General features: G+C 31.6%; 1 protein-coding gene across 1 annotated transcript in view; it reads right to left on the bottom strand.

Moving 5' to 3' along the window:
- Positions 1–4,216: 4,216 nt before the first annotated feature.
- The window catches only part of LOC130903512 (limbic system-associated membrane protein-like), a 1,047,744-nt gene continuing 1,023,970 nt past the window's right edge, over positions 4,217–27,990 (bottom strand). Inside the window, exon 11 of the mRNA XM_057815654.1 lies at positions 4,217–13,592. Coding sequence (XP_057671637.1) covers positions 13,471–13,592 — 122 coding nt within the window. The 3' untranslated portion in view covers positions 4,217–13,470. The remainder of the gene's footprint in view (positions 13,593–27,990) is intronic.

The following is a 27,990-nucleotide window of genomic DNA, read 5'->3' as shown; positions in this document are numbered from 1 at the left end:
TACGCAAAATTATATCTATATAAAAGAAGCTCGACACTTGGTCTCCACATGAATTAACATCGAAAATTTATTGGACAGAGCTTTCATTTTTAAAATCGCGCTGATATGAAACGAATTTTTTTGAATAAATGACTAAAGGTGGCATGTGCGAAAGATATTGTTGCTGAAGCCTAGAGAAGTTTCAAAAACAGTTGCATTGCCAGTTTTGAGGAGAAGGAAGGTGGACGCTTGTCTTTGGTGAAAGCGTGTTGTTTAACATAAGCTACTAGAGCCAGGTCAAAGCAATAGGTAAGTCCAATTTCTATTAGCAACATATGATGGGTTGGAATCCTGCGTTACTAAAATCGTTAGTTTGTTGATCACTAAGAAAAGCGTTTTCCCTCACGACAACACACATATCTCGCGTGATTTATCAAAAATTGAAAGAGTTTAGTTGGGAAGTTTTAGTGCGTCCATTATAAAGATTTTACTCTGGTGGACTATAATTTTTCTGATTCCTACAAAAATTCTCTTGATGGTGAGAAGCTGGCTTCAAAAGTGGCTTGAAAAAATCACTAAGTTCAGTTTCTGCTCAGAGCCACAGAATTTTTACAGTAACGGAATTATTTCTACTAGAAAAGTTACAAAATTTTATCAATTAGAGTGGAATAAATATCAATGATCAGTGTTTGGAATTTATATCAATAAATGGAAAAATATTTTCTTCCCCAACCTTATATATAAGGAGTCACCTGTAATATATAATATGCGACAAATATAAAAAGTCTAAGAATGAAGAAGTCGGAATGAATTATACATCATTGGGTTTTTTCCTTTCTCTGTTTGCAATACATTTCAGATGAATTCCGATTGATTACAACTGAAAACATAAAATTTTGAATAGTACTAAGCTGAAATTTCTAGACCTGCTAGTGATTGATGTTGAAAAGTCACTACCATCCATCTGGCAACGAGTCACATATATTGTGGAATCGAAGCTAGATGCAAGGAGCCACAATATTAATAAAACGAGCCTTCACATAATGTCAAGTACTGGAAAAAATAGCTTATTAGAGCTATTTACTTGTAGACAATGTTATGGGAAAAATTTAGCTTAAAATACGATTTCCCTTAAGGCAAATTAACCGTACGTTAAATCAACTCCTACTTAAAAAATTAATTAACACTTTTCGTGTAATAATATGAAAAGAGGAGAAATATAATCTGATGGTGGTTCGAGATGAGAATTCAATAAAGGCTTTCTCAGTGGTTGCATGCATTTCAAGGGGATGTCTGTCAGTTTCTATATTTGAAAACATCAAATGATAAAATTTTGAAGTCTTTTTATTCTAGAGCTGTGGCTTATTCAGTGCATTATTATTATTATTCAATGCAAAATGAAATTAACTAACTTACGGTTATACTAATCATATTAATATGAAATTTTTTAATAGAATGCTTCCATACAAAATTTTTGTACTACATCCAAATAAAATTATAAATAGAGTAGGATATTTTGGACCCATTCACAAAAAATATAATATCATATTATGATACTCAAACTCAAATTATTTTTTGTTTCGAAATATAAATTAAAGTGATTGAAATATGGAGCTGAGAATATTTTTCTTAACAATTTGATACTAAAATAAATATACCTTGCATATCTTACGTATACAACATTTATATATAATATAAAATCAAAATTAATAGATTTATAAATTTAGTATATACATATATGAATATATCATTTAGTTACTGGAAAATCATGTGAAAAACAGATATTGATTATCCAAAATAGAATTGATTATTGATATTTCTGAACATATTCCAACGGATAAAAAAATACAGTATACAGAAAAAAATTTAATATATTTTGTGGTAAATTATCAATTTTTTTCGATAATTTACAAAATAATATAGCATAAACTATATCCAGGACTTGACGCAAAAAATTCGGTAGTGAGTAGATGAAAAAAATGCTGAGACATAAGAAACAATTACTCATACGACCCCTCGTTCCTGAGTTATGGGTCTTGAAAGTTATGAAATCATAACTTATATTTAAGTATATTTTCTAAATTATAAATTTGAACATATGAATTTTTGATGGATGATTACGTATATTCATGTAGTATGACGGAATAAATAATTCTATACGACTATCTAAAGGCCAGGGGCTGTTCATGCCCAATTGTTAACAATTCGTAATTTTTGCAGGGATAATCTGTACAATCTAAACATAGCAAAAATGAATTTTCCAATCGATTTTTTAACAAAAATTATGAAGATTTTTAGATCGTTTTACATGCCAAGGAGACCGTTCGCTGTAAAGAGCCATCATAAATTGTTTATTGAAAATTCTTACAGGAGGTATTGAAACATAATCAAACATTTCTTGGAGAACTAAATAAATAAACATTTATACCACATACTATCGAAGATCATATTACTGGCATGAAGGAAAACTTGAAAGATATAAATAATTAACATATGAAAAATAACATTTTTCCTAATAGGTGGATTGGCCACTATGTTTTCCTGAATTAAATACGATGGATTCATTTTTTTGGGGATATCTTAAAAGCTTGAGGAAAGAAACAATAATGAACTTTGATAACAGATTGATTGGAGCGTTTGAAAAATGAAAGCGGTGGTTCTACAAGGGCTACAAGTAGACAAAAAGTTTCATAGAATTTCAAGTGAAGACAGTAGAAGAAAGTGTGAAATTAGCAAATAAAAGAAGACAAATGAAAAATAGGAAAGAATGAAAAAACTTGAGATTATTAACCGATGAAAGTCTACATTCAAGACAATTTATCTTAAAAAGAGATGCATATACAAAACAAATAATAATTAGAGCAAAAGAAGAGACAGACAAGGAAAAAAAGGGAGTGGAGATGGAGAAAGGAAGAACAGAAGTTGGGAAAACGGAGTAATATGGGGAATTCGAAAAAATTCACAATTGCAAGTACAAATGAATATAACAGATGAGATTTAGACCAGGCTATATCAGCAGCATCTTAAATATACATGTACCAAGCAAAAACCAAGAACAGCTGTAAACACCGGTAAACACAAGAAATGAAATGATCGATAGAATTTCCATTGAGAAGGTACAAGGCAGAATCTTGGAACGCTCTTCCAAGAGATCAAAGAAATATCCTGTGTGTAGAAGTGCACTTATTTATTATAGTGTTTTTGTTTTTATTTGATACGTTGTAGGTGAATCAATTAAACTTTTTTACATTCAATCTTTTTCTTATGTAAGTAACAGTATGCAGTTCAATTAGAAATGTTTGATTATGTTTTAATACTTCCTGAAGTATTTTCAATAAATAATTACAATTCATGATAGCTTTCTTCAGAATGTCTCTTCATGGCAAACGGTTGTTAACCATTGTATTTGAGCTGCTCTTGGCTTCAGATAATAGTGTAGAATTATTTATTTCGTCAAACATACTACATGGACATACGTAATCATCCGTTGAAAATTCATAATGTTCGAATGTCAAATTTAGAAAATATACGTAAATATATAAGCTCTGATTTTCTAACTTTGAAGGCTTATAACTGAGAAACGAGGAGTCGTATGAGAAATTTTCTTTTACGTCTCAGCTTTATTTTCACTTACCTACTCACTCCCGAATTTTTTGCATCAAGTTAGGAAAAACCCTGTAGAAATCACCAAGTTGCAGTGGAGGTAGTCTTTTATGATAAATAAAAAAATACGTTTTCCTTTTGGTCTATTTATTACAAGCGTTTATTTTCGATGATGTCCAACTTCTATTTTGTAACATTTATCAAAATCTTGTTCTATAGTTATGAGCTTATCACATCTCCCAATTTCGTGATAAAGTCGGATATTTGTGAGGAAAAATCTGCTCTTACTGAAAACTTTTTATGCTACTTTATGAACCAGAGCTTTGAAGCTTCATTTTTGGAAGAACATTAATGATTTCACATATGACCGTTATAAAGCTTCTGCGTCTTTTTTTTAGACATAATCTGATTTTAAAGCTACAAATCGGCCTCATGTCTTCGATGTTCTGCTTTTGGCACTATCTTTTCTGTACACATGATCTCTCCAGTCCCATCTTGTGCTAATGCTTTTAACATAGTTGAAGCCTACTGTATGGTAGTAATCGATTGTAGCTACTATAAGGCATATAAGTGGTATTGCAGATATTTTTCGATGAATGTATTCCGAAAGAGTTCCTCTTCTTTTCCTATCTTGTTTTGACTACTTTTTCTATTCGCCATAAATCAATATACCTTAAATTAGAAAAGTATATATCGTCCAGAAAAGTATCTTTACGTTATTTATATGAAAAACAAATCTATTTTCATTCAGAACGGCATTAAACCCAACTTTATCACGCAATTCATGCTCTCAATAACTCAATGCCCAGTATACTAGCACGTCAAAACTTGTATTTTTGCATCCTAAAACTATTATCAAAATTCACATATAAAGTCGGGGGTCGAAGGTCACAAAAATCGATTTTTCTTACATTTTTTGCAAATATCTCGTTTTCTATGGGTTTTACGCTATTATCAATATCGTAGAGAATTACTACAACTTTTGTATCCAACATTTTGTTATACCTTGAAATGTTTTCGAGATAGAGGGCATAGAGCGCGTCTTCAGATAATTAGCTGAGATCAACTTGTAATCTCGATCAAAAACATGTGATAATAAGATTTATAGAATTATTATTGTCAAAATTAATAAACATTTCGAGAATAAGTTCTGATTTCAATTCTCTTCTTCTTCTTCTCGATCTTCTTCAACATAGTAGTCATCGTCCCTCTGCCGCAGAATTTCAAGTTTCTCTTCTACTTTTTCAACGAAGTTTGTCTCCAATTCATTCATAATTTCTGGGTCAAAGATTCTATCATCATTAATATCGGTCTGATATGATATAGCATTGAGACGAACTTCCCTTAAACTGACCGCAAGCTGAAGAGCACTGTAACCCCGCTCTTCTGCATCCACATCTTGAGCCTCAGCCACTTTTGCAGTTACAGAATATTGCATTGAGTTAATCATCTGGCGTAGGTGATAAAATAGTCATGATAGGTTCCAAGAATTCGTTACGCAATTGTCTAAACCCATTTCTGGGGTTCTGAATCATGACCTCAATAAGTTTGAATTTGATAATAAAATCGATTGAAATATTGGTAAGCTGCTCCACTCGTTGGTGGAATATTTGATAACTGGACAGGTTTATTCGATTTTGATGACTTGACGTATAGTGCATGACGGAGATCATCGATACTATTCCCAGATTTCGAAGCATTATAAACTGCTAATAATCTCAGAACCGGACAGTTTTCTTCTTCAAATGCTGCAGCAAGTTTACTGATTTTAAATAAGATGTACTTAATTATTTTCTACTTCAAATGCTATTAGTGTAAATGAGAATATAATTACAATGTAATTCAAGTATATCCCTTAGTAATTTTTCAATTACCGAAAGAGATTATGAGTATGAATTGATAAATTTTAGAATTATTTGAAAGAAAGATTGAATCTGAAAGTTGACAAAAAATGATAATTATATATTTAGCAATTAAATATAACATAAATATTAGTTTTTCATCGGAACTACTTAGGTAATTCTCTGACCGCGTGCTCTGCCCCCTATATCTGGAAAATAGTTCATGGTATAAAAAAATGTTGAATACAAAAGTTTGAATTGAATTCTCTATAATATTATTAATGAATACAAACAGCATAAAACTCATAGAAGACAAGATATTTGCAAAAAATGTAAAAAAAATCGATTTTTGTGACCATTGATCACTGACTTTAAAACTCACGACCATCAAATTATATGTGAATTTTTAGAATATTGTAGGATGCCAAAAAAACAAGTTTTTACGTGGTAATTACTGGACTAGTACTAAAGTTTCTTTTGATAAACTAAGTTATATTCCAATATAACATTCGAATTTGATGGTTAAATTATCAAATATAAATATTTTCTACAATCATAAAAAATTTACATTATTATTCCAGTAACTGAGCGATATTTTTGAAAAAAGAGAGTTAACTGTTGAACGAGAAACACATCAAATTTTATTTTTAAAAAGGAACACCAGAAACTGTTTGCAGTAAATGTAAAACACAAATCATAGGACTATATTAAAAAAAATTTACGTTGTTTCCTAACATTTCTTATCAAAACTTTAATATTTGAGAGTCATAATTGTTTCATAACGCATTGGGTGGTGTCAGAAAATATCAGAATATTTTCTCAATTGATTTTTGTAAATTTGATTGAAATGAATCGAACAGTTTTAAATATTCACGATATATGAAGGTATGTATACAATATACAACTAAATTTAACGGATATGAACAGCAGAAAACTGAAGAAAAAAGCGACTTAGAAGAAACTTCCCATAATAGCAGGGTATTATTAAAGTTTGATTGAACATTGCTGCAAAATAAATTCTTGTTCAATAAACAGTGATCACAAGAAAATAATTAAAAAAAATTACCTGGGTTTTTGAAAAGACATTTCTAAATCATTTGGAGGTTGATGAAAGAAAGAGAAAAAACGTGAAATAACTCGAAAAAGGTAAGATATATATGACAGTTTTAAATTGAAATATTATTTTAAGTAATTTTTTATGTGTACAAGATTCATTTACATACATGAAACAAATATGGTTTTCTGCTTATAAATTTGTGAAATAATTTTGTAGGTCTCAAATCTATTGATTATTTTTTCAACCCATCGTTTGGTAATTTTTCGAATATTTTAATTACATTTCTACGGGGAGATATAAAAGATATCAATGTCAAAAATATTTTATATACGCGAACAGTAATGATAAGAAATGCTAATACTAGCTTATACCAGCATAAAAAAAGATACAAAATTAAATATAAACTACCCTATAAGTAAAAAAGTGCACATATAGCTCCAGATGCATAGCAATAATTATTATATTCACATATATTGTATTTTTACGCTTATACAAAGGTGTGTAACGTAATAGATTGGTGTGTGCATCCTATCAGTGAATTTTACTTGTTTTTTTAATCTCATATGGAAAATATATATACTTTTGAAATATAAATTAGAAAGTTCTTATTCGTCGAAGAGTAGAAAAGTTTAATAAAAGAATTAATAATTAAAGTGAATTTTGTAATGAATTTCATTAATTTCTATCAACCGACAAGACAGAAAGTACCATGAAAAAAATGACCCTAAGATCTATTGAGTATATGTTATTAATTATTTTAATGAATAACATGTTTTTTTATGAGAAAATTCAATTTAAACTCTGTTCAATTTTGATCTTTGTTAAATTTGTTAAACTTGTTGTGATTTTAATTAAGATCTTTACATACTATTTAATAGCTAATATTTGAATTCCATTACAGAGAAAAGAAGCAATTGACAATTTGAATTTAGTCGAATTCTTTTGTAAGAATTGGGATACTGCTGACATATGAAAACTATCACAAGATTCGAAAAATAGATGGAAATGTCATCATTACGATATAAAACAACATTAACAAATAATGAAGTACCACAAAAACATAGGTACATTTGATTTCAAAATGTATATATTCTTGAAAAAAATCAAATACAAAGGAAATATGAAGATTTTTATAATTAAAAATGACAAAAAAACGGCGAGATATTTAATTTAATAATAATTTCTTTTCTTGTACTGTTTTGTTGTTTCAACTACTGACAATACAAAGTCTTCATTAAATTTAAAGATATTTATTTTGATAATCGGCTAGACTTCCGTATCACAACGGTGATAGATGCTAGTAAGGTTTGGTATGGGGTGGGGGTGGGTGCTCTAAATATGGAATATAAAATTGCGAAAACAACTGGAGGCGGAACTATGCCAATGTCATTTTTTGACCATTATAATGTACTCTGGACTTATCACACCCGTGAACAATACCATATAATACAAATAAGTGTTCTTAGCTCGCAAAAACCAAAAAATGAATAAAATTATATTGATCATGTAATATAGCCTAACACATACATAGCCAAATTGATAAAGGGTACTTGACATTACATAAACAATCAAATAATTGAAGCTTTACGACAACCAATGTGTGAATACTTCCATAGGAGACGTTGGGGCACGAAAAATTAAATAGATTCCAAGTTACAAGACTTGTGAGATTATAGATTTGTATACATTGTGAGATTGTGAATAACAAGAAACCATTTTTTAAGTTAGTTTAGGTTTTTTTTTACCAATTACAGCGTAGATTCACTTTTTCACAAATCCACTTCTTTCCATTTCCGCAATGAATGGTTGTATATTTTGAGTCTTCACCTGCACCCAACCTACATATCCACATCCACGCCGGCATGATATGGAAGTCTCACCAGATAATCTACCAACGCCAATGCCCTAAGGTGGATAGTTTCATTTTGCTTAATCATCATATATTTATTTTACAGTTGTTTCGTTTATTTTCATAAAAATAATGAAGGGACGTAAATGCATACATAAAATAGGAAATCTCCAGTTTTTACGAACAATTATTGATTTTTCTTTCACAATTTTTATATCATTAAAATTATATATCTTTTGTAGCGGAGACGGAATGATTTGTATTGTTGAAACAATATTTGTAATGTTAATGAAGGAAGCTTCATTTAAAAAAAAAATTCGATTTCTTCGGTCTAGTATAGATTATAATTATTGTTCTTAGTTTGGTATGAGAAATAATTATTGAAAAATAATAATGTAATATTCTTCATAAATATTTGAACGAAAATTTTTGATATAGAATCTAAAATTTATGTAAATTTTCCACTCCACAAAGCTTTACTTTTTGTTATTATTTGATTTGATTTTATCGGGAATTTGCTTAGAAAATTGAGAAATAAGTAATTTAATGCTCTAAATATCTCTTGCGAAAAGATTTAATTTTCCTTTAAAATAAACCAAAACTAAAACTTTCCTTCCAACTTGTTTTGTAATCACCCATTCCTTCTACATTGGAGCAGTCAATTCTTTACATGTTAACTCGAAGCTGCTATGAGATTGTGTCAGTGCTTAAATATGCTGAGGGACCACAACAAAGTGACAGTTGCTTGGATACTAGGACATTAAACTCATAAACACAACGAAAATGCCAAACAACAATTCATTCGTTGTAGAGGAAGTTTTCAATTCTAGGTTATGGTAAAGGTGTTCCCTAGGTCAAGTATGAAAGAAACAGTTTATACCAAAGTTCGCAATCTTTTGAGTCAGGAGGGTCAAAATTTACAAAAATTTATAAAATTTCAAACTTTCAAAAAGCCACAAATTTTTTTGCTGCTAATAATAAATAGTACTCGCATGAGTGAAGTATTTTTATATGGAATTATTGAATATTTATCCATCATTTGAGTTAAATAAATAGAATAACTGAACATTTACTCACAACTCAAGCTTGAACTTCAACAATAAACAATTGGACAAACAAGTTCAATGGGAGCGATTATTGCTTTGTATGGTTATTCAAGTAGAAAATATAAACTTCACTAAACAATGTAACTTGAACTTAAAATAAAAAAAAACTATGATATAAATTTGTGCAAACAAATTCAATGGAAGCGTTGGCTTGGTATGGTTTTACAAAGTTTGAATAATTTTGGCTCCTAACTTGTTGTTTGTACTAGAAAGCTTGCTCGCACAAAAATGTCGATCCGAAGATAGTCAGCACTTCAAATACCAACTCCTTCACCTCCATGTAGCAATCTGGAAGACTATTCCATGCGTCATTACAGCCTCAACTCGCGACATTCTCTCACAACTGTCCACTTTTGTTGCGTTATGTACATACATTTCTGGAGCTCCAACTCTTCTAACTTGCTTTTCGACTGTGTAGATTTTTCAGTCTACAAAGCTTTACTTGTTAAATCGATGAAATGCATTTCTGGAAATCCAGTTTCAAATCGAAATGGCTCAATGTAGATTTGGTTACTATTTGCATGTGAAATCGTTTTAAAACTTGAAAAATAAGTAATTTAATATCTTATGCAAAAAATTTGATTTTTCTTCAAAACAAACCAATTCTTCTACCAAAACATAGCCCGTTCCTTTCAATTTATTCAATTTCGCTTTGATATCCACCTTAAGGATAAATTTTTGCTCTTTAATTCAAGATGATTAATGCCTTTTTCATTGGGGAATGTATTTATTTTATTCAAACATAAAGGAAAACGTTGAACAGTTTTTGTCGCAAATATTTGGACACAAAGAGCTTCTTAATGAATTATTTAATGAATTTCGTGGTTTAATTTGCTATGAAGAATTGTTGTTGCCCCTCTATTTTTCCTGACATACTTCGAGCTCCATCATTTGGCATTAAAATAATTTAATGATTTAATTATGCATTCTTCCACGAACAACTACAATTCTAGTAACATAATAATTTTAAAAATCATCGTTGAATCAAGAATTGCTGCAACCAATGATTTTTTAATGGAGCTTCTCTATTGTGAATGTTCTTAAATTTTTTGTTTTTATTGCTTCGGTGTCTTAAAAATCGTTTCTTTGGTTGCATTGTTTGAAAAACGATTAATTATTTTCTGATATCTTTTAGCCTAGATGACTGAATTGGAAAGTTATCTTATAAGGTATTATGTGGCCACGCAAAACGACGTTGTACTTTTATGTCTCCCGAACCATACAACGCTCTTTAGAAAGTACTTTGCGCAAGAGGCAAAGGCCTGGATGCTCAGTCATAGAGAAAGGAAGCTTAACAGACGCAACGTTTCTGATCTAATAGGATAGGCTTAGGGTAAGGCAGCTGCTGTAAGTAATGGTGTCGCGGGATTCAAGGCAACTGGAATCCTGCGATATCCATATTATCCATCAATTATTTCTGACCATTTCTTCGCTATATCTGATGCAGCTGAAGTGGGAGTTGATGATACAGTAGACCTTAAATGCTAAAAAAAGGATCCAATACCTAAATCGACACCTGACTCAAAAGAAAAGGACCAAACATCTAAACCAAAAGAAAAGGACACTCCATCCAAATATATTAGAGAGCTTAATCCTATTCCAACCATACCGACCAATACATCTAGGGGAAAGCAGTCTGCCACAATCCTTGAATCAACTGAACATAAAGTTAAGTCCTATCTCATAAGAAGAAAACTAAATTGGATGATGTTTTGGAACGAGATCTGCGTTTACCTGTTTCATCTGGTTTCAAAGCTTAACGACCACTGCGAGGGAAGAAGGGTCTGAAATCGTCTGCGAAAAATAAGAAGGTCTGTTATTCTTTCTGTTCCGATTCATTAGTGAATATGCATTGCGAACGTTCAGAGAAGATATCAACTAAATCCAAGGATGACTGGATTCGGTGCATAATTTGCAGTAAGTGGTTGCACGGAAGCTGTACCTTATATGCTGATATGTGTAACAGATCTGGCCGTAAGAAAAAACGTGCCGAAAATAAGAATTAGAAATGTATTGCTGAATTTTCTAATAATTTGTCGACTAAACCCCACTAAAGCATTTCATATAAATGTATTGTTTTTTAGTTAAAGTTAAATTCCTACCAAGCCTAGTTATTATGATACAATAAAGTGTTATGTGTTATGACTTTGTCCGAAATAAATCTTAAGAAAAAATTGATCATTTTTTAATTGTGGGGCGTATTACCCTACTTTACCCTATATTGGGAATACAACTTGACTAAATTTAAAAAAATCTTGTGAGAATAGAGATTATTATGTAGAAATTGAGTAAATTATAGAAATCTACTGGATCAACATTTATTTTCTTGAAAAGTATGGAGTAAATGTCAAATGATTTCCAATGGGAAATTGAATTTGGTTTGATAAAATGACAATAATGTCGTTATAATTTTGTTAAACTGTGTCTAGTACCCCAAAAATCTGCGAATAGATATTCTAAAAAGAATCTGGATTCAAATGAGGGAGAAACCGATTTGGTGGGCCAATTAATACCCACATATAGGATTGGAATAAGGCCCAAAAAAAAGATTGCTTAATTTTTTTGGGTCATAAATGTTTTTATGGTTCAAAAATGGGTATTGTATAGGTGCTTAGGTTCTAACTAGATAAGACCTTCTGCAATTCCAGACGAAATGTGTTCTGTACATTATTCAGAATAATGATCACGAAGCAAACATAGCTTATACAGGAAGAGATGAGCTTAGTTTGGTGTGGTTAGATCATTTCATTGTGAAAAGGAAATCCAAATATAAGTGTATGTGTATTACGTTGAAAACTTAACAATTTACTCATGTTAGAAATGCAATCTTCAAGTCCATCCGGAATGTTTCTTTGAGTTCCATCAAGCATAAAATATAAATCGTTGACGTTTGGAGAAAAAAATTGATGAGATATATTAGTAGAAAACTTAGATTTCAATTCAGATTAACATTAATAATTTTAATTGATAAAAATAATTTCAAAACTATTAGATGTCAATTTAAATCTAGATTTACTAGGTAGCAATTACTTCTTAAGTGATTAGAAGCAATTGTAATTGTTTGGATGTAACTGCATTCATGATTATTTATTATTTATTTATTCAAGACCATGTATTGATAGGATAAGAATGGATTTTTAGTGAAAAAATTGCATAAATTGTGTGTAATTTCAAAATTAAAAAAAATTGTTTTCATTGTTAATTAATAGAGAAAATAAAATAAAAAAGCGGTCCCTTAAAGTTGAGATATAGAGCTAATATTTCTTAAGTTTTTTTTACATCAAATAGAAAAATTGTAGAGGATAAGAGTCAGAAATAAACATTATCAAACACCCTAGTATTACATACACCCACCTAGTAATTTTGTCATATGACACATTAAAGTAAAATGTGAGATTTTGGATCGCTTAAATAGGGCTGAATATTTCAGTAGTTTAGAAAGTGAATACAGCGTAGGACGATCTACAATGTGTCAAAGACTGGCTGTAGACCAGTCAAGAGACAGACACTCAAGAATATTGAATGTTCAGGAGTCTTAAAGCTTTGTATATGTAATGTTCAGGAAATAAATAGGCATGCGTCTATTTCGGGACTCATATTGGCTATGAACGCCAAGTTTTTTTATAAAAGAAAATAAAAAAACATTATTTTGTTGCTAGCAATGGATAGCTATCGAGTTTCAAGAGTGGTCTTAGCTCAAGCTTAATGACTAATACAAGAGACAAACTTTCTTATGACGTCCCCTGCACAGAGAGGTTTGACAGGGCTTTTTTGGCGTATGATACCTAACAAAACATTCGTATCCTATAAACAAACAAACTGAATGAGAACTAAAATAAGAATCTCATCATTGGATCCGTAATTTGTCAGATTAGAAAGTACTGTACCCGTAAAACGCTTGTCGGATTACCGGGTGTCCATTGTATATGTAACAATTACAATTAATTAAAAAATTGGATATATCGTCGTACTTTTCATTGTTTCTTATTCTTTGACGAATAATAACTTTCTGTAATCTAAGAGCACATACACATCTTAAGAAATAAATTTATAGAACATAATGGAAACCATCGATAGAATAAGAATTTCGCATGAACAAGAAGAAGCTGTAGCCGTGTTGAGTGATATTCCTAAGATTTCCTGGTGGATGTCATGTTCTGAAACAAACAAAAAAGTATTTTATAATTTGTTTTGAAGCTTCAATCTTGAAACGTTATGTGCGTGCGCCAGACCGCAGGTCGAGGCTAAAAATTCTCTCGTATATGCTATGAAAACACGATATACAACATCTAGATCAGATGGAAAATCTTCCGGAATTCCTGCTGGAAGTAATGGTCTAAATTTCACTATCAATTATTATTCCAATAAATGAAATTGTTATATGTGGAATAATCAATTAATAATTTTCTTTGTTAAAAATAAATCATTCAAAAAGTTAAATTTCATGTTGATTCTGTAAATTATTTTGACTCTGAAAAAATTCTTTTCATACGGTTAAAAGTTAAAATTCATTCATCAATGAAGATACACAAAAGTTTTTTTTTACAGTTGTAATATATAAAAGGATATATGTATAATATATTATGCCAATTCTGTCGCCAGGTACCAATTACGTAACTTTCGTAACGTGAATTGAATTTCAGTGGGGATCTTGCATAATATAAATTGGAATATTACTGTTTGAGATAGTAATGGAGCGGACGAAAAGGAAAACTAAGAAATAACTAAATTTTCTGGAATACCCAGAGGGTAAATTATGTTCCTAAAGTTATTTACGTTATAAGTCCGGGAAGTATGTACTTAAGTATGGTACGAGATAGATGTTTATGGACGAGGCGACGAAGGAGCCCAGTCAAGAATATCTAATCGTGTATCGTAATAAAAATTTCACGGACGTATATCGTAATTTGTTTTTTCATACTATTTTCGATTTTAAATGAAAAGCAAAATTATAATGAAATATGATATGTCATATTTGACAATTTTCCTGTCTCCTTTGATTATTCTCTTATTCTTAAAAAAAAAATAAAAATTAAAATTAACAGAAGTCATTAAGGAAACATTGTAAATAAAGGCAGACAATTTGAATTTTTGGAAATACAAAAAATATTTTTCGAAAGAATGGCTGATAAATTAAATAGACAGGCAAAGACTATTTACTGGTGAAAGTTATCGCATTAATTGCCGTTGTCGGAGGTTGTTGGCGGGGCACCTAAAAAAATGCCGAATTCTTCATTCTGGAGCATCCAGAAAAGTACACCGGACCTTGCTTCAGAAGGACTTTATATTTATATAACTTTTAATAACAAGTGGTTTATTTACATTGTTTTTTTTCGAATAATTTCTAGGATGGTCTATTCATTTATTTGTTTTGTTTCTTAATTTTTCTAGATCTTTTGAGAATTATTTTGTTATATATATGTAGTGCAGTTAAGTTCAGTTTATAATAAATAGTACTAGTATTTAAGTTTTAGTGATAGGTGAATTATTATAAGTTGGTTTAGTTTATAGTTATAAATTAAGAATGCAAAAGACATTGTCTATTAGTTCACCCCACGAATAGAAAGACTATAAATTAACACGAAAAACATTATCAACTATTTTGCATCTCGTGCGATTTTACGAAAGAGCATGAAATTCTGAACAAACGCATCATTTACGGGACTACACAATTTTTTTCCACTTGCAGCAGTTTTTAGCTAAAGTTACTAGGATGATGTTCTGACTCCATGATTTCTCCACCTCTAACCAGGTTTCCTGTTACTCTTGAAAAACTGCAGAAGACATTTTCGTTATATCGTATTAAAAACAAATAAGCAATATTTCCTGATTCTTGTATATTCATTTGGTTGTTATACAAATCAATAATTTCCATTTGTCTTAATGTTTTATGATAAACCGTCAGTTAGACGTTGTTGATAATGATGCTTCTGTTATATGTTATGTTATAGGAACCGTTCGAAGCTGTTCATAATTTCACGCGAAGAATATTGAATTGAACACGTTCAATAATTCCATTTTTATACTCTTCAGCGGGTGGTGCAAGCGTACAAATAGGAATTAACTCATTTTTGTGTCATAAAAAATAGAATACTTTTGTCGACATGTTTTTCTAAATGGCCGAAAAATAACGTAATGTTCTGTAGCATGTACACTAGAGAGTTTGCGGCGAAATAGAGAGAAATGAACCTCTTTTATATAAGTGGACACGTGAACAGTTTTTATATTTTGACGAGAATGTTTTTTTCCGGAGAATATATTCGATATGGTCGTATCTCGAAGAAATGTACGCTCTACGCAAGGTAATGGAAAATCAATGAATGTATTTCTAGACGATTACGAGAATTTTATTGAATCCTTGTGGAAATTGTGGTGTGCCAGTATTTGAAGGTTATTAGTCACAACTATTTTATTATACATAGATATTTACCAAGTAGATTCTACTATAATTGAGGTATAAGAGGCTTGTATAAAGTATAGGAGTGAATATCTTTAAAACAAACCGTTGTTTGTTAAAATTTAACGCATCTGATATTGTTTTTGGTTACTTCAATACTTACTGTTTCATCAGAAATTAAGTCATTTTTATAGTTCTATAAAGTTAAAATTATATTATTCGATAAGCGAGGTCTTGGAGAACCAGAGTGTCACCATTCCATCGATTGTTGCTTTGTTTTTGGATTGTAGAAATGTACCCAAGTCTCAACCATAGTAACAATTCGGTTTAAGAAGTATACATCGTTTTCAAATCGAGCACAGATCGAACGCGATGCTTCTACCCTTGCACGCTTTTGGTCAACATTCAAACATTTGGGGATCCATTTTGCAGCAATTTTTCTCATGTCCAAATTAACTTGAACTATATGATGAACGCGTTCGTATGAAGTATTCAGTGTTTCAGATATCCGTTTTAGCCCAATTCGATGGTCTGATAAAATCATGTCATGAACTGCATCGATATTTTCGCGGACTGACACAGAGACTGGCCTTCTCGATCGGTCATCATCTTCAATGGAAAATTTACCTCTTTTGAGGCTTGCTGTCCAATTTTTCACGGTCGCCTACGAATGACATTAAGCATATCTTCGTAAATCTGCTTACCTCTTAACCCTTTTAAATACAGGTACTTGACAATTTTTTGATTGTCACAATTTCGGTGGACATCTTTTTTCTTTTAATTTATTGCGTAACCCTGATTTACTTTTTTGACGTCAAACTTTACACTTACACTTCTATTAAGTTATTGTTCGTTGCTCTGATAAACAGAAGAGGTCCTCCATCACGTGACTTAATCTGTGATTTATAAGATGCATATTTTCTACATAACAACATAGGTCTATACTAGACATACGTAATAGTTTCTTGATCTTGATATCCCCATAGAAAATGACCTAAAGGAGTTATATCCAAAGGTCAATCCAAGATTTCATCAAGAAATACTCTTCCAATAATACCAATATTTTAAGAAGCACCAACCTGTTGAAACTATACTGTTTTAAGGAGGATATATGGTTTCTACTTCGTTGGGAAAAAAATAGTTGGAGCAGGAAATAATTTAAATTTGAAAAAGTCTAAGATAACGTTCAACGTTTCCTTAAAAAAGTTGTACTTAATATTCTGTAGTTGATGATATCTGTCAATGTATTCACTTTATCAAGACGTTGCATATGAGATTCACTCATAAAGTGTCGTTTTTCTGACTAAAAAAACGATTATAAACCCTCTCAACTAATCAAAAGTAGTACTGCACACGCCTTTCATAGTCATCTTTCAAAAAATTTTGCTATGCCTTGAATAGGTAGAGCTCACCTATTTTTAAAAAATAATCGTTTGCCTATATTTTGATTTGAAATTGTTGATAAATATGGATAAACAATTTTCTATTATTTTCCACTGGGCGAGTCCTTCACTGAACCATATATCTAGGTATTAGTAGCAGAAACCTGTGAAATGTGATTTTCCAGATATTTTGACTTCGTATTCTATCTCTATTTCCAACATTTGAGATTAATACTCTGTTTCGCTGACGATACAATCTTTATTGAAAAAGTAAAAAAGAAAATTTCCAATAAAAAAAATTAAAAAGCTATGTTTCACTGAGAATATGAATCTTTACGCTAGGTTGTATTGTCAGCTTTAAATATAGGAAATCAATGAAGTTTGGTGTTGTAACTGCCCAATGATCATTTGTTTTTAATGAAAACTTCTATTTTTTCATTTAATAAGACCCTTCCTTTCCTGTTTAATTTCGAATATTGAGCCTCCTCCTGAAATCTTCTTGAGACGATGAGCTCTAGCTTTTATGCCTTATTTTTTATGATCTGCCAGATGGTCTCAGTATCTTTGGTTTCTAATTTTTTGTCAATTTTGACTTTATCTTTTCTGGTATTTTCTCGGCATGCTCTCTCCAACAACGTTCAAGCTCTCTAACATTTCTTTCTTTCTGAATTCCTACTTCTTCTCTAATTCCCCGACTTCTCATTCTATATCTGAATCTCATTTATTCGATATCTCTTAGTATTTTCAGCTCAGTCATGTTGCTGATGTTTCGATTCTTGTTTTCATAGTAGAGAACAGATCTAAAACATGTTTCGTAGATTTTCAACGTACTCATATTGTGTATCCACATCATTGTTCTCAAATTTCCTCTGACCCTCTGTGTAGCTCAATTTTGTTATTTGATGTATTATATTGTTGTCTATAGCTAGATTATATCTAATAGGAACATTAGCTAAAACCATTTATTGATTTATCTTAGTTCAAATGCTTATATTATATTTATCTGTCATCCTGTATGGAAGGTTCTGCAGGCCATCTTCATTCTCTGCTACTAGTCCTACACCATTACTTACCACTTTTAATGGTTGGTCTCTGTAGCCTGCGTTGACTTTGTTGACGCCTATTATAACTTTGTGTAGGACTAAGGTTGTCTTCCTGTTTCATTGCGATCAGAATCTGTACTTTTTGTACTCAGAATTCTTGTTATACAATGTGACTCAAAAGAGAGTTCACATTTAAAAAAACAATTCTTATGAAAATGAGTTTATTGAAAAAAATGTTTGTTATGTATTAAAAAACATTAGTTGAGAATTTATTTCTTGAAAATAACATCGTCCAAATGTAAACCATTTGTTCATAGCAATCAGTTAATCGTGCACCAAAATGGCTTATAATGGTTTGGCAGATATTCTCCGTAATGCCTGCCATTTCGTTAAAGATATTTTCTTTTAATTGTACCAGGGATTAACTGTAGATTTATTCTAATCCACAGAACCAGGAGACCAACTTATGTCACCTCTCCTGGAGATACCAGGGAAAATTTCACGAACCCTTGCACAGATATATTGGACGTATATAAGTTGCTCCGTCCTGCTAGAACCATGTTCTTTGATTATAAACATTAAAGTTTTGCAGTTCAAAAATGACAAAGGCGTCTAACTTATGCACATAACGCTCTGAATTCACAGTAACGGTGTATCTCCTCGCAGCCCACACGGTCACATTAGGTGAATTTAGGGGTTTCTGATGTTTGTGTTTTCAATTGGTTGCGGCAATTTTGCTTGTTAACGTGTCCATTAATATGAACATGAGCTTCATCCGAAATCAAGATGTTGGTAAACGTTGGAAAGCGCTAAATCATTTGGTTCACTAAGTCAAGCCAGCATTCTGAGGCTTCAATTCTTGCACTAACTGAATTTTGTAAGGGTGCAGCCCCCAATCTTTGTGTAAAATACGAAATAATGATAATCTACGCACGTTTAAGGCACAAAGCAACAGCACGCTTCCGAATAGACAAGTCAGGCTCGTCACGAACAGACCGAATAACATTATCTACGTTATCGACCCATCTTGCATACTCATATTTTGGTTTAAACAAGTATTGATTCGGTCTCTTCAAATTTCGCGACCCATTTTCCAATCAATCTGGCAGCTGGCGTATTTTTAAGTGACGAACATTGTGATTATTGCAGTATTTTCTATGCGCGACTGTCGTCGAATTGTAAAACTCACGCACGAACAACGAATGGTCTGATGTTGAGAAACGTTCCATGGCGACTAAATTCCCAAAAACCAGACTAACCTCCCGCGCTCTTCCGAATAGATGGGTTTACAAAATAAGCAATACAATAAGTTGAAATTTACTTTGAGACTTGAGAATTTACGGTAGGTATTCAATTTTTTAGTAGAATTTTAATAATTTTGATCTATATTGTTTTTACTAGAATCTTTGATACGCGTCAATAGTATTTTATCGAAGGCTTTGGTGAGGTAAAGAAAGCATACAAATGTGGGCTTGTTGAGCTCAATTTATTCTTCTATCAACTGAAAATTATATTGCGTTTACAGTCAGTTTGTTCAGTCTGCTAGAAGTTCTTCTGTTGCTAGAATCTTTATTAAAACTCATTTGATATAATATAGTCTGCCAATATTGGTTGTTACGTTTGCTCGGAAGCCTGCCAAGTAGACTGTGTAGCCCATTGCCCACATCTGCTATATTAATTCATCCACAACAAGCACTAAAGATATATTTGTAACTTTTCTGGCTTCAAAAGATTTTTTTCCTAAAAACTACATAAATGTATGGTGAGATTCCATGTTTCATGGTTGTTTAAATTACACATTACACTTGTGTGCTCTGCTTAAGTATGTGAAAAAAACGTTAGGTCCTGTTTCAACGTTTTTTTGGTTGGACAGTGATAATTTTTTTTCAAACTTCCACGCAACTGTATCCCCCAAGTAACTCAGTTCCATCACTGATAAGACATATCAAAACTTTCCAGTTTCTGGGCGGTTTGGATGGAAAATTTGGAAATGGAATTTTTTTCTTCTAATTTATAAACACGTGAAAATTTCTTATGAGTTAACCATCTGGTCTCGCTATAAAATAGCAAAGTTGAATATTTCTCAGCAATACCTTCGCAAAGTACCCCAAATATTTTTGATTTAACGGCTGTAATTTTTTTATAGTTTACAAAACAGATTTTTTATTTACAAGTGCCAGAATTTCCAGATGTTCTACGATCACCATCGGTAGATATACTAAAGAAAAGTCACATAAATATCTTATTCAAAAATTTTCAAAAATTTCACAAAATGTGGCACCCCAACGTGGCTGATCCGAGTGTCTGGCAGCTCAGCATTTAAAAACAATTACTCCTCTGTCGAGCAGATCTTTCCTAATATTCTGAACAAATCGGAATTTATCGTAGCGACAGTAAACCGCGAGAATGTTCAATATCTGCCATAAATGACAGAGAGCAGATAAGAACGGATTCTCGCCTCACGCTTCAAATATAAGCGGAATCTAGTGAAGCGGCATTGTCAAGTTTTAATAATTTCAACTATTCTCGTTAATTTTGTCGATCTTGGATTAAACTCAGTTTTTAGTGCTCTATTCCTAGAGTCTGGAGTTTAAGGTGGTGATAATATGCTTTACCAAAGGAGTTTACGTGAAGATAATTTGTTTTGTACTCTGTATATTAGAAAGAAAGTCGTTATGAAAATTTTTATCGAAAATAAGGTTCTGAATACTAAAAAGTTAAGGAATGCTGAGCTGAGCTAATGTTTTTATATGAACCTACACTTTTACTAAGTTAATCGTTGTCAATTTATTGGATAAATGAGATTGAGTACGCGAAGCGCATATCTGATATTTACGAAAGTATATTGTTGAAATTAGGCTTATGATTGTTTATTAACGGAAACTTGACAAGAATTCAGACCTATTGAATGAATTAGAAGATTTTAGCTACCTTTCCACTGTCAAGAATAAAATCGATCCAAAATACCATCAAACCGTTGAAACTTCCTGAACAAATTTTTGATTGGCACATTGCGTGGAGCATAAACTCTGAATTGTATATATGTAGTTGATTTCCTAGAGTTTTATCAAACATCTTAATCTGAACGATATTGAGAATGAATGGCAAACATCTCCAAGAGAAATTGATAAATATTTGAACAGGTATATCGCTATTATCACTTGTGCTTGGAAATATGGACAATGGGGTGCAGTCAAAACTTAAGAATAGAAATAAAAAGAAAAAGTATAATGAAAATGAAACGAACATGAAAAAACGAAAAATAAACCCTCTGTACATTCAAAATGCAGCACTCGGTAGATTTAAGCATTGTCAATTTAATAAAAAAAGCTGCATGTGTTCCCCAGATTGAATTTCTCTAAAGCACATTGCGACAGAAGTTCAATCGAAAAACACTTAAGGTAGCAAAGAATCACATGAAAGCATTAGGAAAAACTGGGTCACCGGAACAATGTCGTGTCTGGGAAAATTTTGAGGAGTGAGTTTTTCGATAAACTGGGAATTATAAAATATAGATAAACTTGCTTGTGAGAAGTTTCATGTGTTAATATATAGGGAGTATGGAAATCACAGACAATATCATAAAAATGAAATGAATTTCGTCAAAGTTGTTCTACATAATAAATGATAGAGCGTGATTCACATGGTTTTTATAATCTCATATATTGTTCCTTGTTTCTTCTGAGTCTTTTATTGTATTGTAAAGAGATATGGGATGATGTTTAACAATCGGTATAGATTATAGAATATTTTATTCAACCCAATATCAATCCAATTATAGTTTGAAAGCAACATCGATTGTGTGGCATCAATTGTGATTATAAATTTCATTTATGTATTAAAGTACTCCAATTATTGTTGCTCAAAGTAAATTGCGTAATGACAGAAAAGAGGTTAAAGCGTTGCATGATTACGCTGTTTCCTCACTTCAATTACTGCTGATTGGTGGTAACTTTATATGAGTAGCAGTGCTAGGGGAAATGGTGAAGGAAATTTGCCTTAGCTTGAATAGACGTTTATGATGAAGGTGGTCAAAATTGTAATTGTTTGGTTATTCGAGTTAAGATTTCTGAAATCCATGAAGAAAGATTGTGACTACTGATCCAGAATTGACTATTGTTAATAGAGATGTGATCTGAGATCTCTACAACAATCTGGCAACATAATGGCTGGATGTACACGTACGTACGTACAAATATAAAAGAATTCGAATAGACTTTCACGAAGAGGCACGTTTCTAGTTGATTTAACGGTACGCAATAATAAACAACATACGAGTAGGTAGATATAAATATACATAAACGAAATTACACCCTCTTATTTGGTGTGGATCCTGTTTATGACATTGCACGACGGTATAGTGCGAATATGACAAAAGAGCTTATCTAAAAGTTTATGTTGACGGTTTGAAACGCACCTTACAGACCTGATCTAACAACCAACAACGCTGTGAGCTTAATAGCGGCAGTCTTCTTTACAGCACCAATCATCTAATTACCTATGTATTTTCCATAGTTATGGCACTCGTATTAAACGTAATTCCCGTTTACTCTTTACAGTCGACCAAAATTATTTGTTTTCATTAATTGAAAAAAAAAACACAATTTTTTATAATGAGCGAATTTCTGAAAAACTGAGAAAAATAGTTTATCCTAATGTACTTCACACAATATTTTTCCAAAACTGTTCATATTCAAATTACTAGTAACCTTTCTACAAATGTTCTTCGTTGATTGTTTTTCAAATGTGTAGTTAATTTGGAAATATTTATTTGTTTCTTTGTTGTGATGAAAGCAAGAATTGTTTATTGCCGTTATTTAGAACAAGTGAAAAATGAGAATTGTTTTTCTCCCCGTAGCTAATTTCTTTTTTTATAAGTAGAAGATTATAAAGTACAATGTCCCATTTAAAGAATGTCCTACTACTATTGCAGTGTGATAACATTCGAACGAAAAAGTTTTGCTACCGTATTTTGAAGAAAACAAGAAAAGTTTTTATCAAATCTGTATTAGAAAATGTAAAAGCTTTTTAAATACTTAGTAAATACTGTGAGAAAATAGAAATAAATTATGTTATAAAGTGCGTAATGTGACAACTTAAGATTGTTTACTTAAGTCTTGAGGCCAGTGCTTTAAAGAACTGATTTAAGATCCAAACAATTGTTAATACTTTTGTAAAGTGTAATCAATAAATAAAGTTGTTTAAAAAAATCTTGCTTTGAATTTATACATTGAGTTCACCTCACCGCATTATCTCGGAAACGATTTTTATAAATTTTTGTGCTCAAGGTGGTATCTACATTGTTGTCAGATATTTCCTTTTTCCGAAAAAATAATGAACTTTGTTATTTGGAACGGATCACCCTATACATATATTTTGTATTTTTAGAAATTCTTAAGAAATACTGATTAATTTTCATGTAATATTCTCAAATACCGCCATTAAATGTTAGAATCCACGTTTGTGAAGTAGAAGAATTGAGAATTTTTAAAAACATATAGTAAAGGCGATTACAGCAGATGCTCAAAATATTCAATACTTCAATGGAACAAGCCATGCGATTCTTAAAACTTTGCTATAGATTTTGCAGCATCCATGACTACGCATTCTTCTTATCTCTTTAGTAATCATTTGATGTTTTTTAAATGAAGCAACAGGAAATAGTCTAAAGGATTCTTGTCGGGTGATTGCGGGGGACCATTTGATAAAACCACGCCTTCCAATCCATCCACTGGGAAACAAATTATTTAGATATTACTCACCACACACCCATAGTGAGGTGGGCACTATGAAAATCTCTAATAATGAAGTTTTTTGAATGTAATTGAATATACTTACTTGGATTTGGAAATATTCGAGTCAACTCAGGTATAATACTATTTTCCAATAAATCTAAATACGCTGGACCATTCAAGATACCCTCAAAGACAAAGGGACCAATTATTTTGTCCCCTATCATTCCAGCCCATATATTCAGTTTTTCGAGATATTGGGTGTGGGATTTCCGCATCCAACGAGGATTGTTACGTGACCAGTATCTACAACTATGCCGATTTACGTTTCCATCAATACAAAAAGTGGTCTCATCGCAAAATATAACATGAGTTAAAAAATTTGGATCGTTTCGATTTTTCCATTTTTCCATCATTAGGTCTGCAAACTCTTCACGTTTATCAAATTCGTCATCTAACCAACGGTACTTTATATGGAGGGAATTTATTATCACGTAAGATTTCCATTACGGATATCTGCGAAATATCAAGTTCCCTGAATATTTGTCTAGTACTGTGGATCGTCTTCTAACAGGACAAAAACATCTACAGATTTGTTTTCAGTTTATGCAGTTTTTATGCGCCCTGATTTGGATGAATATTTTACTGAACCAGTTTCGTAAAGCTTTTTTACTAATTTATTGACAGTAGATCTTGTTTCTTGAGATTTCGGTTAGGATATAAATTATTAAAGATATTACACGTTTCTTGTTGACTTTTACCGCTATTACCATATCAATAAAATATCAATTCTTCATCATCATCTTCATCAATAATAATTTATTGAAACGTCAAATTTGTTATTGTAGCAGTCATAGCCACCTAAATGTATTATTTTAACTTCTGTGGTTATAACGCAAATGTAGCTATAACTCTGAAATTAAAGCGAAAAATATACAGGGTGCTCAATTTGAAATAACAAATCGTACAAGCCGTTTCCGAGCATTCCATACATAAAACTCACTCTGTACGTGTAGTAAATAAACATAATTTTTGCTCTTTGCGTATACGCTCATGTTATCAAGTTTTTGACTGTTCTTTATGAAAGCATTATGAAAACAGCTTTTGGAATTGTTAATGAAAGAACTTTATATCAAACAATGCCATGGTCGAATTACAATTATACGCAAAGCAAACATTTTATAATTATACAATGTCTATGTTTCAAGTTACGTATTCAAAATCCTATTAGAATTTATAAACCAAAAATTGTATTAATCCTCAGAAGAGAATTCGAGTTACGCTGTTGGGATTTGTGATAAAAAAGGAGTGGGCACGACTTGATTCCGCTCTCGGAATAATCTCGTCTTTTGTATATATACAATGCAAAGTAAGGGGAATACCAAATGCGAAAATTTTTCAATTTATTTAACTGCCTGTGACGACAATAATTTGAATCTTTCTCCTAAATCAAGAGGTGTGGGAATGCTAGCGATTGCTTATTTCTTTCCAATCTAGCATTATTTCTTTATTGTACCATAAATCCTCAAGACAAAGAAGATAAAGTTGCCTTCAGAATTTGAAGAAAAAATAGATCATACGTTGTAAATACTTAAGTGAATTATTTTAGTTAGATAATGATTTTCACTAAAATCAATTTTTTTACATCCAAATTGACAGATTAATTGTTGATTTTTTATATTTAATTTAATATAATACATAGGAATACCGAAAAGTAATATCGGTAGTAAATTGTCATATAATAGCTAAGTGTTTAGTATGAAGTCGTGACAAGGATATTTTGTGGTTATTGAAATATCAGAAGAACATATCATTGTACCTTTTTTGAGTAGTTGCAGCAGATTGGAAAAATAAGCAGGGCTGGTATATGGGTTCCCCATAATCTGCCCGAAAATAACAAGTCAATCTATCGATCACATGCAATTTATTGCCTAGATGGCACCATTGGATCACTGGAGACTAAACTTGGGTTTTATGTGATAATCCAAAACACAAAAGGCCATTAATCTCCACCACAAGGGAGTGCGGGAAGCGGAGCTTCAGTATGTTCGGTGAAGTATATGCGAAATTGTTCATTTTTAAGTGCCGAAACCTAGTTAAAAGGCAATGAAGATCTTTACTGGGAACAATTGACTGTAATGAAATAATGTTTATTCGAAAAGTAAACGGAGATTGTCAACACAAAAGGCGTTATCCTGCAACACGACAATGCAAGATCTAGAAGGTCCGCCATATTCCCTCGATTTTGCACTCTCGGATTTCCATTTATACCGATGGCTGTTTTCTTAGTGGTGAAAGAATTGAAAATTTTTGGATACCGAAATAAATTTTCAATAATTCACGTGGATTAGTTCAATATCAAATTTTTGCTGCAAGCTTTTAATATATATCGCAAAAATAAGAGAAGCCGTATAAATATTGAAGCACTTTCATTACAGAAACATGAATATTGTTCAAAGTTGAATTTTAAGCAACTTGTTTTTTTGGATGAGTTAATTCTAGATAATTTCAATATATTATTTGTTGTTTTTACAAAAAAGTCTCTTAATATTTCTAACTTACTCCAGTATATATCAAAATATTACCTGACAATTACATGACACGAATATAAGAATACAACCTGAAAATTTCAGAAGTGCTAAAAATCATTAACAGTATTATTTACAATTAACTCTTTGAATGTTTTATTTTCGAGAACATATTACCAGTAATTGTCAGCTTTTACGAGAGTAGCTACTTATGTTTAGAGAAAGACAAAAAAACAACTATTTATAATTGGATATTGTTTTACAAAATATTCTCCAAAATAAACTTTTGCGTGCGTTTGAACCAATTGTCAAAGCATTTTTTTCCATGATTCATTGAAGTATTTCCAAAACATATGCTTTGACCGCATCAACCGCTTCTTCAGGTGTAGAAAAACGTTGACCTCGCAGTTTATTGTTGATTTGTGGCAACATGAACAGATCATTGGGTGCCAAAAAAGAACTGTACGGCAGATAACCCATCAATTCGATGTTTTGACTGTTCAAAAACGATTTTGTTCGAACTGATGTGTGAAAGCCCGCACTGTCGTGGTGGAGAATAATTTGTCTTCAGCGATTGGTTTCCATGATTTTTTTCGAACAATTCTAGCAAAAAAATACTGGTATATTATTCAGAATTAACCGTTCTACATTGCTTTGGAAGAACGATGGCAACGTGTCCACTTATTCCGAAAAAACAGGCGACCATTTGCTTCAATATGGTTCGTGCGTGAACAACTTTTGTTGGATTTGGCTCGTGTTGAAAAACTCATACAGTTGATTGTTGTTTAGTTTCGGGCTCAAGTGCATAGATCCATGATTATAGATGTTTTTTAGAGCATCATTTCTTTGCACCAATTGACACGAGCTTTTTTTGAGTGATTGTCAAATTATGCGTTATACAACGCGAATAAATCTTTTTTACAGCCAAAGGATCATACAATAGTGAATGTATGCGAGTGAAAAATATGCCCAAATATGCCTTTGTCACATGACCACATCGCACAGCTTCGATGTTTTCTAGCACAACGGCTGATTTGTATGCTATACTGCTATCCAAGTCGAAATGTTGGCGATTTAATTCCATCTTTTGATAAAGATTAATGTTTTAAGTATCTGTAAACAACAAAAATAGCATTCGTATGACAGCACGTTCTGAGTACGTTCACCATTAAAAATGTCAAATTTTATTATGGCAATTTCAGTGTTGTTATATCTAGAAATTTAATTGTTAACCCTCGTAAATATTTTTTTTGTTGGCATCTATTTGAATATGAGGACAAAGTCACAATCGCAATGAAAACTGCACCAGCAAAAGCGCAAATGAGAACGATTATTATTTTGCGAGGCATTGTTCAGCTATGTTTACAGATAGACTGTTATGACTAACAAATAGTACTCCTTCCAGATCCGTAGAAACAGACCCAGGAACTAATAAAGTGAAGAAGACTTCTAAATCCAAATAAATAGTATTAG

Source organism: Diorhabda carinulata, chromosome 2 (genome assembly GCF_026250575.1).
Source record: "Diorhabda carinulata isolate Delta chromosome 2, icDioCari1.1, whole genome shotgun sequence".
Taxonomy (NCBI): Eukaryota; Metazoa; Arthropoda; class Insecta; order Coleoptera; family Chrysomelidae; genus Diorhabda; species Diorhabda carinulata.
Note: the sequence above shows the minus strand (reverse complement) of the source record. Positions and strands in the feature narration are given on the sequence as shown.